The sequence below is a fragment of the Rhagoletis pomonella genome, unplaced genomic scaffold (assembly GCF_013731165.1).
Source record: "Rhagoletis pomonella isolate Grant_MI unplaced genomic scaffold, Rhpom_1.0 Rhpom_scaffold_00010, whole genome shotgun sequence".
NCBI classification, from domain to species: Eukaryota; Metazoa; Arthropoda; class Insecta; order Diptera; family Tephritidae; genus Rhagoletis; species Rhagoletis pomonella.
The window spans coordinates 3,383,779-3,395,133 of NW_023458564.1; the positions used below are offsets into that span (position 1 = coordinate 3,383,779).

Here is an 11,355-nt window from a genome sequence, read left to right on the forward strand (position 1 = left end):
ATGACTGTTGAATCAGAGTAGGAGATGAGGACTTAATTCTCCTCCCTTTTACCCTTTGAGGGGATTCTTGTCTGAAAATGATGCCTCAGTCCAAAAGGTAGACCTATGTAGAAAAGGCGTGTGAAGTTTACAGGAAGATACTCCAGAATTATAGAGTGCCCGAACCTCGTAATATTTGGCTTGATCAACCCGTTTAGTCTAATAGCTCTACAAGTAACCTGCAGTTTGCCACACAGGTCTCTAGAGCTTTAGTCAGCATTAAGGTTAACGACTACGTCATCATCAAGCACAAAACCTTTTGAACCTTTTTTATTTTAGATTTATCCACGGACGAACCGCCCCCAGCCCGTTATGCCGTAAAACAAAATGGGACGCACCACCGCTGTGTACATCCAGTTCAAAATATTGGGCTTCAAGTCACATTTTTTCCCCTATTGCTGATTTACAGGCGTACCGTGCAGTCACAGTTATCTTGCTATGCCTCTACATTAGGCCGCCTGGTTAGCTTTCTGTCCAGAACAATTCTTAAGTATCTAACCTTCGAAATTAGTGCGAAGGAAGAAGTTATAGGCCAAATAGGTCAATTTAAATTTTCTTTGAAATAATAACTTTGACCGTTTTTGGCCGGATTGGCACGAAAGCCTGCTTCTTTGGACCAGGTTTCCACAACACGTAAAGCGCCTTGAAATAGGTAGATCGCATAGAAATTGGGGCTGCTTATCAATTGCCATCAGGGTACCCAATGCCTGACAGTTTGAAGTAAAGGTCGTTTCGTATAAAACAGTAGCAACTGTACCTTATGCGATTGAACACATAAACAATTTTGCCACGTATGTAGATACAACAACTAATAAACTAACATGAGGGGATAAATGGGAAGAAGCCTTAAAGACCTGTAACTTATCTGATGTTGTAAGCAAACTTTTGTTCCCCATCAGATCAGAGGAAGCACAGTTACTGGAATCGCATTGGTTGATGTACTTCGTCGTAGCCGAAGAGAAACGCGAGCAGTGGCATTCATTGGGCAGCTCTGACAATCCTAGAAAACGAGTCCAAACTGGACTTTAGCACACGTATAGATTATACCTCGTACAATACCAGAAATAACACCGAATCAGCCCCTACAGAGAGTCCCTTACATATGGCACAACAGAAACGAATTGATGCTCTAAACGACCCCATTACGTGAATGTTATCATCAAGGCCGAAAATTTTAAGCTTTTGCTTGGAATTGCTTATTTTACTTACTTATTCAGGGTATACAAGCTTAATTTTAGCGACCATGCAATTTTGCTTATTTTAATATATGAAGCTAAGTAAGTACAGATCATTGTTTCGTGTGTGAATAGTAGTCTTTCTTCACGAAATAATGAAACGGGCATATATTTCTGTTGTGCTCGTCGCCCACAAAAAACTTTAGTAAGTCATAGTGAAAGCCAAGCAAATTCCCTAAGAACTCCGTACTCCTTAACCAAATTTGACTTAATAAATTTTTCTTGAGCATTTCTTGAGCTTTTTTATACCCGAGCGCACTTGTTCAGAGGGGTATCATAACTTTGTTCACATAGCGGTTGTTTGTAACAGCCAAGACGAATCGAGATAGATATAGACAAATGTATACATGAATGGTCAGAATGATAAAAGGAATCGATTAATGTGTGAATTTCTGTCCGTCCGTCTGTGAACACGATAGCTCGAGTAAAAATTGAGATATCTTAACGAAACTCGGTGTGTGTACTGCTTTTCCGCGTAGAACGGATGGTATTCGAACTAAGCAAAATCGGGCAATAACCGCGCCACTTTTTTGAGCATCTACCACATCTATTACTGAAGGTCAGACATCTACCACATATTCGCGGTTTTCAGTAGTTTTATTTATGCTCGACATAATTTTCTTAATTTTAAGAGCAAAAAGTGTCCAACACTAAACACTATATGGTAACCAGAATGATAGAATACAAGATTCCGCATTCCCGGCGACTATAAAATTGCTCAAGTAAAAGTAAACAAACCCGAGTGGGAGGATAAAATAAACAGTAAAATAGTAAATCCTTTCAATAATCAATTTTTAGACAGGAGACGAGGTTTTATTGTGTTAAATTGCAAAATACATGATTTATAAAAATAATTTATAGCAAATTTAAGTGCATCTAAACTTTCTAAGGCGTTGTTTACTTTTACTTGAGAATTGTCAAAAACGGTAAATCCCAAGTAGCGGTTTCTGGAACGTGCCACATTTGTTCGCTACATCGTGATATGATAAAAGGAAAAGCTGGCAGCACTCCGCAAGGTTGCAGAAATCTCTTAAAAAATGTTCGAAAAATATGATTTATTTTTGAGCGAATTTCCGTCACCCCTTGTTATGTTTGGTTTGCAGACAAACCGGTTTCGGCGTTGTACCATCTTCAGTGTCATTATTCGTTCTGTATGGTTCGAGTTTTTGTCCTTGATTTATGTTCATTTATCTAAGGTAATGTGATTTTCGACGATGATTAATTATTAGAAATGCCATGGTGTCCTTTTTTTATTTTAGAAGCAGGTAATAGGTTAATCTTCGCTGTCTCGATATTAACATCCGTTGTGTTGTCTCTGTATAGTTTTTGCCAGCAGGCAGGTAAAAGTAGGTCCTGGTGGTACTTTGTGGCGTGTTCGGAGTGTCCATGCCGTTGTTTTCTTGTAATTTTTCTTTTTCTCGTAAATTAATTTTAAGGGTTCGAATAAACCATCCGATACGGTATTTGTTTGTTCGTTTATTATTTTGCCGTCGAAGGTTTTTAGTTTGCATATTTCCATATTTTCCAGTACGTTTAGTCGTTGGCCTTTATGTTGTACATGCAGTAGTTTCGCTGCCTTTCTTATTTGCGTTGATGAACATTTGTTGTTAAACATGTGGTTAGCAAAATTTGGCTCTGGTATTGCACCCGGTTTCTGTGTCTTTTTGTTATAGTCACTTATATGTTCGCGAAATCTGGTTTTTATTTTCCGTCCTGTTTGATCTATGTAACTATGCTGGCATTTGCAAGTTAGTTTATACACTCCTTATTTATCCAATGGATCTTCTTGATTTCTGGTGTTCCGTAGTATCCGTCCTACGTTGTTATTTGTTCTGAATGATGTGCGAAGGTTGTGTTTCTGGAATAGCGTTGCTAGTTTGTACATTGACTTTCCAGTACAGGTTAAGCCGTCCAATTTGTCTCATTGTTTTCTACCTTTGGGGTTCCTCTACCAGATCTCTCTTGTATCCGTTATTATATATGCCATAGCGATACTGCGTTCAGTTGTTTTTTTTAACGAAAAATATCTTGATATGGAAAAAATTGCTTTACACTGCCAGGAAAAAAGTGCCAAAACTCAACGCAATTTTTAGCACCTGTACTCTTGCATTTTATTATACTAAAACGGGGATATATTTTAATAATTTTTTTGAATCCGATCACTGCCACTGAAGCTATTCACTCAAAATTTATATTTACAATGATTTTTAGACGAAATAAAGGGGTATTATAAATTTTTGGAAAATGCGCGTAGCCGCGTCCATTTATGCTTATATGTGTATAACTTGGTAACCGCTCCACCGATTCCTCCCAAACTTGACACAGCTATTGGTAAAGCATACCAAACGGCGGAAAATCTTTAAAATCGGACAATCACCACGCCCACATCCCATATAGCGGTAATTTAGAGAAATACGAAACCTTCGATAAATCGGTAAATACTGAAGATAATTTATTCAAAATTTGTGTTTGCAATAACTTTTAGAAAAAAATGCGTTTATGATAAAATTTTGGAAAATCGGCGTGGCACCGCCCACTTATGATCACATATGTGTATCTCGGTAACCGTGCTTGTGCCACATAACAGCAAAACGTTGAAAAATTTTGAAATCGAACTAAAATTACCACCACTTTTCATATAACGGTAAATTTCAGAAATGCTTGAAACCTCGTTATTTTGAAATTTAAGAACGCTAACTTACACAAAAATGATACTAGCAACAATCCCCTGAAAAGAAGTAACATTATTATGGAATTTTGGAAAATGGAAAATGTTTGAAATTGGCGTAAAACCACCCTTGCTTTTCATGTAGCGGTAGTTTTCGGAAAGGTGAAATAATATATTTAGTACTTGCGCTGGGTATTTAATGTTCGGCTCCGCCCCATCTTAGTCTTTTTTACTGGTTCAGTATAACCTTTTTTCCTGAGAGTGGAAAGCACACATCACATTTCATGACTGGGCACCATATTTTTTGCGAGTTGTACGCATTATAGTGATCCGATCTTCCCATATTTGATATTTAGAGTTTTTAAATTAAAGAGAGAGTACACTGAAATCGGATGAAATTTAGTGTTTCCGACCACAAGAGCGGAGGGTGTGGCAATTACCTCATCTTTCTTAAGATAATTCCCTATTTCTCTGTTAACTGTTATTTCCACCTGCCCCCATATAGTCGAAACACTGTGCGCTGAAGCGGCAAGTTGTATATTGGTAAGAATATATTGAATTTTACTGTAACGTCTGCAACTAGTAAGCGATTATTTTCGTTACCGGGCAATACTCTTAAAGTGTATATTTACTGTTATTTTATTATTATTATATTATTATATTTTTTTGTTATCTTTTACTCAGAAAATCGTTTTTAGAGAAATATGTGACTGTGAAACCTAATGACTGGAACAAAGGAAACAACTTTTGAAAATCTGTAAGAAAATTAAATTACATACATACGCGTATATGGTAAGTATGTGCCTTTATTTTTCTGAACAAGAATTTTTCATTCGATCCGTGCCTAATCGGGACGAGACGTGCCGGGCCGGGCCTTATTGATTTTTTTCCCCCTGCGTGTTCGGGCGTCTTACCGAATATTGATTCTACTCTCGGCTCCCATCTCTACTAGAAAGTACGAACACGCATTGTATTGTAAACTGACTAACTACATATTAAAGGCGCCACAAACAGTTATTTTATCAACGTGAAATGAATACGCAGCAGCTGCGACAGAAGTCGGGCCGGTGTTATAGCTCAAAACAAAAAAGGGGCCAGGGCCAAACAAGATTTCACTGTTCGCCACATATCTGTCAAATCAGAGTATTCAGAGAAAATGTATTTCCTCATCCGATTGCATTACTAATAGGTCTAAGCCATGGGCGTAGACTAGTAGAGGCAGGGAGAGTGAGGTGCTCAAGCCCCCTAACTTCCAAGAAGTGGGCCCTGCGCCCATCTTTTTGGCTTGGAGTGTGCATCTGCTAGCTCTACTTGATAAACGTTGCAGTGGACTGGCAATCAATTTTTTTTTATTAATCTTATTACATTAAACGAGCAGTTCTTGTATATATATATACATCCATAGGTTTCTCGGAAACGGCTCTAACGATTTTGATGAAATTTTGTACACAGATAATGTTTTGGATTTTAAGGCTATCTGAATAGGCAATATCTCCGAGAAGACTAGTATAAGATTGCCACCTATTCAAAATTAGTTATAAATTAATTAACACATCATAATATGGGTATCAAATGGAAGGTACTTTAAAGATCCCTTATTCAAAATTATTTTTAATAAGGTCGCCACCTATTTTGAATCACATATTTATTTAATTTTTTGTTTATAAAAAAACGTAAAATATTACTAATCATGGGTACCAAGAGAAGGTTCTTAAACAATGCTTTCCCTATACACAAAATATTATGTCTTAGTTTAATAGGCTAAGGTCGCCACTTATTTTCGATTCTACACAATTTAGCTAAAACATCGCAATATGGATATCAAATGAAAGGTATTGGTGAGAACTTTGGTCAGAAAATATTTTCCATCAGGGCTGCCACGCTTCCTTGTAATAAAAATTTTTATTTTGTTTATCTCAATCAACATTTTTTTTAATGTAAATATACATACATTGTACACATACGCTCAATATATGTACCATTCATTCCAGCGTATTTCGGAATAGGGTTGCCACCGAAATTTTAAAGTAAGGAATTTACTTAATAGATATGGAAATCCTATTTTTTTTGTTTATTTCCAAAATATTTTTTTAGAGCTATCCAAATCTTGAAAACTTTAAGAAGTATATGCACTCCGGGCAACGCTCGGTCAACCTGGTACTTTATTATAAGAAAAGGAGTGAGTGAATCACCACTTTACTTCGGCTCACTGGCAATCTTAAAAAAGACTCCCTGAGGGATCTTCCGAGTGTATTCAGCGATTTAATTTTTCCAATCGTTCCTAGTGTACAAAATTAGGAGACATTGTTGCTTGGTCCGGGAACCAAAGTGCGCATCGGTAATTGGTTAGAATATTGGTGAGACCGAATCGAGTAGTGTCTTTCTGTTTTGTATTAGTTTAATTTACTAGAAATACGGCAAGAATTGTACGAACGATATTATCCTGAAAGGAAGAGAAAAAACTATTGATAAACTTACAACCATACATATGTATGTATGTACTACCTTCGCAAATATTTTTTCTCATGCTTATAAATAAACCTGAAAGTACTTAAGCAAGAAACTGCTCATAATTACCTAAATATGAGTAACATAATATCTAATTGTAATCATATATGACAAATTAACAAGTTATGCTCTATTAAGCCGACAAATCAGCTTTTCGACACAAAAGGAAATACTACTTTGTAGTGGGAAAACAACAAAAAATTAAGTAATAAATCACACGTAGATACGAAATTCATTCACCAAAACAATGCTCATTCGTGCATATGTACAAGTATGTACCTAGTATGTATATAGGCATGGTTGCATACATACTAATTTAGCTATGCTTGTATGCCTGTTGATTTCTTGTTTGCACGAAGGATAACGAAAGTAAGGAGCGAACGACAGAAACTACTATATTCTTCCCATGTGGTGCCTTCCAACCGACTTCCAGAGTCATCGTATCTAACATTAAAACAACAGTGACATTAAAAAGCTTTCCAGCAGCAGAGTGCCGAGTAGCAGCTTTTACTAGTAATGCTAAAATTTTTTTTCTTATTTGTCACACTAAATTTCAGAACACCTTTGACACCGAAAATTCCTTGACCGGCAGCGGGTCGAGGCCACTGCGACTGTAAAAGCATTTTGCGCCGCTTGACACTACATTCGTAATTAATTTTGTTTACGAATAATTTTGGACTTTTCATAATTCATTAGCTCATTAAATCCGTCTAAATGAAGCATTGCCTCAAATGATGTTGACATTGCCATACCTTTGGCTCATTGACGGAGAATAATATGGCTTTTAAACGAGGAAAAAACAAGCACATTTGCACTGCTTAATTTTGTGCCATCTATGCATTTGTTTGTATATCATTCAAGAAAAATTTTTCAATTATTTGCAAAGAAACTAAAAATATTTGTTAAGCTGCAACGTATGTTGAACTGCTTTCTTTTTAAATTTTTGAAAAATTGTATTCAAGAAATTGCTAGCTAATTCCCATAACGAAGAATGTGGTTAAGGTACATAATCGCCGCATTGTTGTAGTGATTAACAGAGCGCGTTACTATTGCAAAAACAAAAAAAGTATTTTTCTAATTCAGCGGTCGCAATGGCAAGCATCATTTAGTTTCTGCTTATTCGACTACTAAGTTTGATATATCTTAAAACTTAATGTTGTGCTAAAGGGATGGCACGCTTCCAGGGGTTGGACGTACGTACACATCGAGGCCCAAACATCGACTCAGCCCAGCATATGTAAGGAAAGCTAAACGTCGAAAAGCTGCAAAAACAACAGACAACTGTTCGACTTTCACACCTGCTTTCACAGAGCACTCTTCGATAAAACGACCATATGCGAGCAGTGGAATCACATTTCCCGTTCATTACATGCCGCCGCAGAAGAAGTGGTCGGATTTCAGGGTCTCGCTGCGATCAGCCGCAATGCGAGCAATGTGGGCCCGCTATAGAGAACTGAAGAGAGGAGCAAGATGTATTTGCCGCTAAAATAAGAGAGAGACCGACATACGTGAGTGCGAAGAGCTTTAAATGTTGTCCGACATGAAATACGCCCGAAAATTTTACCAGAGACTTAGGCAAACAAAAATGGTGAGAAAAGGATCGACACTCACCGCTTTCGATAGCACTAAAAGGAGTTGCCTATACGCCGTTACGTCTGAATTTGGCATCCCCTCAAAACTCACACGGCTGTGTAAAATGACCACCACCACCAGCTCTGCAGAACTGGGAAAGACCAGTAGCCGCTTGCTACCAAACGGGGTTTCAGACAGGGCGACTCCTTTTCATGTGATTTCTTTAAACTGGTATTGGAGAAGATAATAAGAGTTTGAAAAGGTAGACGACTTCGTTTATTTGGGAATCAGCATTAACACCAATAATAATGTCAGCCTTGAAATCCAACGCAGAATCACTCTTGCCAACAAGTGCTACTTTAGACTGAGTAGGCAATTGAGAAGTAAAGTCCTCTCTCGTCGTACACAGATCACGCTCTATAAGTCACTCATCATACCTGTGCTAGTGTATGGCGCGGAGGCATGGACAATGAAAGCATCTGATGAGGCGGCTCGTGCAGTTGTCGTTCGAATGGACAGAAACGCTCCTGCTCTGAAAGTATTCAACGCGGGCCGCGATGCTAGTAACAGAGGAAGAGGAAGGTCTCCCCTGCGTTGGAAAGACCAGGCGGAGGACTTGGCTTCACTTCGCATTTCCAATGGCCGTCAGTTAGCACAGAAAAGAAATGACTGGCGAGCTCTTTTGGACTCGGCCACAATCACTTAGGCGGTTATAGCGCCAATATAGAAGAAGAAGAAGAAGCGGTACAAGAAAAAAGTTTACACGTACTTTGTTTTTGGCTTCAAATGTGGCGATTGTCCAAATCTAGTGAATTACTTGTGAATGGAAAACCAAACACAAACGTAAAAAATATCCACGTAAATGTTCTGGCGAAATCTGCAGTAAAGTCTAAAATTTTAAACTTTGGTTTTAATATAGCCACGCCCATTTCTAGAATATTCTTTGATTGAAAAAGTTATGGAACAAATGTTGCTAACGAAGCGATATTCTGTCCAAATCCGCAGTAAAATCTACGTTTTTCTAACTTTAGTCCTGCAATTGCCACGCCAATTTCTAGAAGTTTGTCGCATTATTGGCTTCAAAACGACGTTAAGAGCAAATCTCTACGATGAGAAGAACCCAGGATATAATGATTTGAAGGAGTACAAGATTAGTCAGAATCACGAAAAGATGCAAACTTTGACATATCATATCTTCGAAGAAAAAAGGAAAAAGAAAAAAGAAAGGGAAAAGTTCCTCGAACACGTGTTATTTCATGTATAGAACCCATAAAAAAAGGTGTAACCAATCGAAATTGTGATACCAAATTTGGTGTTCGATATGAAAAAGAATGTCTCATATATGAAGGAATTAATACATATATACATTCGTCAAGAATGCTGTAGAAAAATATTCCATGTCAATATTTAATTACCTTTAAATAATCTGACTTTTCAGTTAAGGCTTGCAAGTAAACCTGTTAGCTGGTGTGTATGATGCAACGGGGCATATACGTTACATATACGACGGAATCTCCTTCCTTATGCAAAACTTTTTCTAAGATAAGTGTACTCCTATTTTCGACCACAACACGTTTTTGTCGAAAAATGTAACAACTCGTGAGATTTGGTCATATACATATGTACATTATACTGGGCAAAAAATCTCCTTTTTAACCGACTTTACAAAAAGGAGAAGGTTATCAATTCGTCGGCATATTTTTATACCCGAGCGCCCTTGTGCACAAGGGTATAATAACTTTCTTCGCATAACGGTTGTTTGTAACAGCCAAATCGAACCGAGATAGATATAGACAAATGTATGTATACATAATTGCTCAGAATGAATAGGGAATTCGATTAAGCCATGTTTGTCTGTCCGTCCGTCTGTGTGTCCGTGTACACGATAACTGTAACAAAAATTGAGATATCTCAACGAAATTTTATATGGTATTGAATATGGGCGAAATCGGACTGTAACCACGCCCACTTTCCATATAATGGTAGTTTCGAAAAATGAAAGAACTACAATATCATTATATAAATAGGCAATCATGTTTCCTTTACACCCCTTTTACGGCTAAACTATAATTCTAAGGTATAAACAATTATATATCATTAGAAAGGTATTTTGATGCTGATGTCCAGGCAATTTCTAATTAATCAAATTAGTTTAAAATAGAGCGAAAAAATCAATTCAAAAGTCACACCAATACCAATGCCATACATGTACATGGTTGGGGCGGAAATGCCCCCTAAATGTATGCTTTAATATTGATAGTGAATTAAAGAAACGTGCTAAGCAGCAGTTCAGGAATAAAATGTATGTATGTATGTACATGAATAGATTAGACTCAAACAAGGAAGAAGGTAAAGTTGAGTATGGAGAAGAAGAAAGTGATAAATACAGAAATTAAAATAAAAGTAATGAAACCTAGATATAAAGACAAAGAGGAAGGAAAATTTAAATACCTAACCTAATAACAATGGTGGGGGTGAATATGTAAATGAAGAAAAGAATGGACATATTTAGATCAGGATAAAGGAAAAGATAAAGATGAAGACCAAGACGACGAAGATGAAGATGAAGATGAAGATAAAGATAAAGATGAAGATGAAGTGAAGATGAAGATGAAGATGAAGATGAAGATGAAGATGAAGATGAAGATGAAGATGAAGATGAAGATGAAGATGAAGATGAAGATGACGATGAAACACACCACAACTTAACCCCCACACCGTAATTCACCACACTTCAACTCTCTCACCACACCTTAGCTCACCACACCTCAACTCACCACACCTAAATTCACCACACCTTAATTCACCACACCTCAACTCACCACACGTTAACCCCCCACACCTAAATCCACCACACCGTAATTCACCACACCTCAACTTTCTCACCACACCTTAACTCACCACACCTCAACTCACCACATCTTAACTCCCCACACCTAAATTCACCACACCTCAACTCACCACAGCTAAATTCACCACACCTAAACTCACCGCACCTCTTAAGCCCACCACACCGGAATTCACAGCGCCGTAACTCCCACACCCAATTCCACCACATCGCAAATCACCACACCCAATTTCCCCACATGACATGATATCACTTTATGTGGCATCAATGACATTGCTTTAATATTGATACTGAATTAAAGAAATCTGCTAAGCAGCAGTTTAGAAATCAGATTTACGAAGATTAAGATTCATGCAAGGAAGAAGGTAAAGTTGAATATGTAGAAGATGAAAGGGATAAAGGCAAAGATTAGAATAAAAGTAAAGAAACCTAAATACAAACGAAGGTGGATATGAAGATAAAGATGAAGATGAAGATGAAGATGA

The 11,355-nt window shown here is 37.4% G+C and overlaps 1 protein-coding gene across 1 annotated transcript in view; it reads right to left on the reverse strand.

The window, feature by feature from the left end:
* Window positions 1-6,094: 6,094 nt before the first annotated feature.
* The window catches only part of LOC118745947, a 114,968-nt gene continuing 109,707 nt past the window's right edge, over window positions 6,095-11,355 (reverse strand). Inside the window, exon 16 of the mRNA XM_036479614.1 lies at window positions 6,095-6,385. Within this exon, the coding sequence (XP_036335507.1) occupies window positions 6,341-6,385 (45 nt within the window). The 3' untranslated portion in view covers window positions 6,095-6,340. The remainder of the gene's footprint in view (window positions 6,386-11,355) is intronic.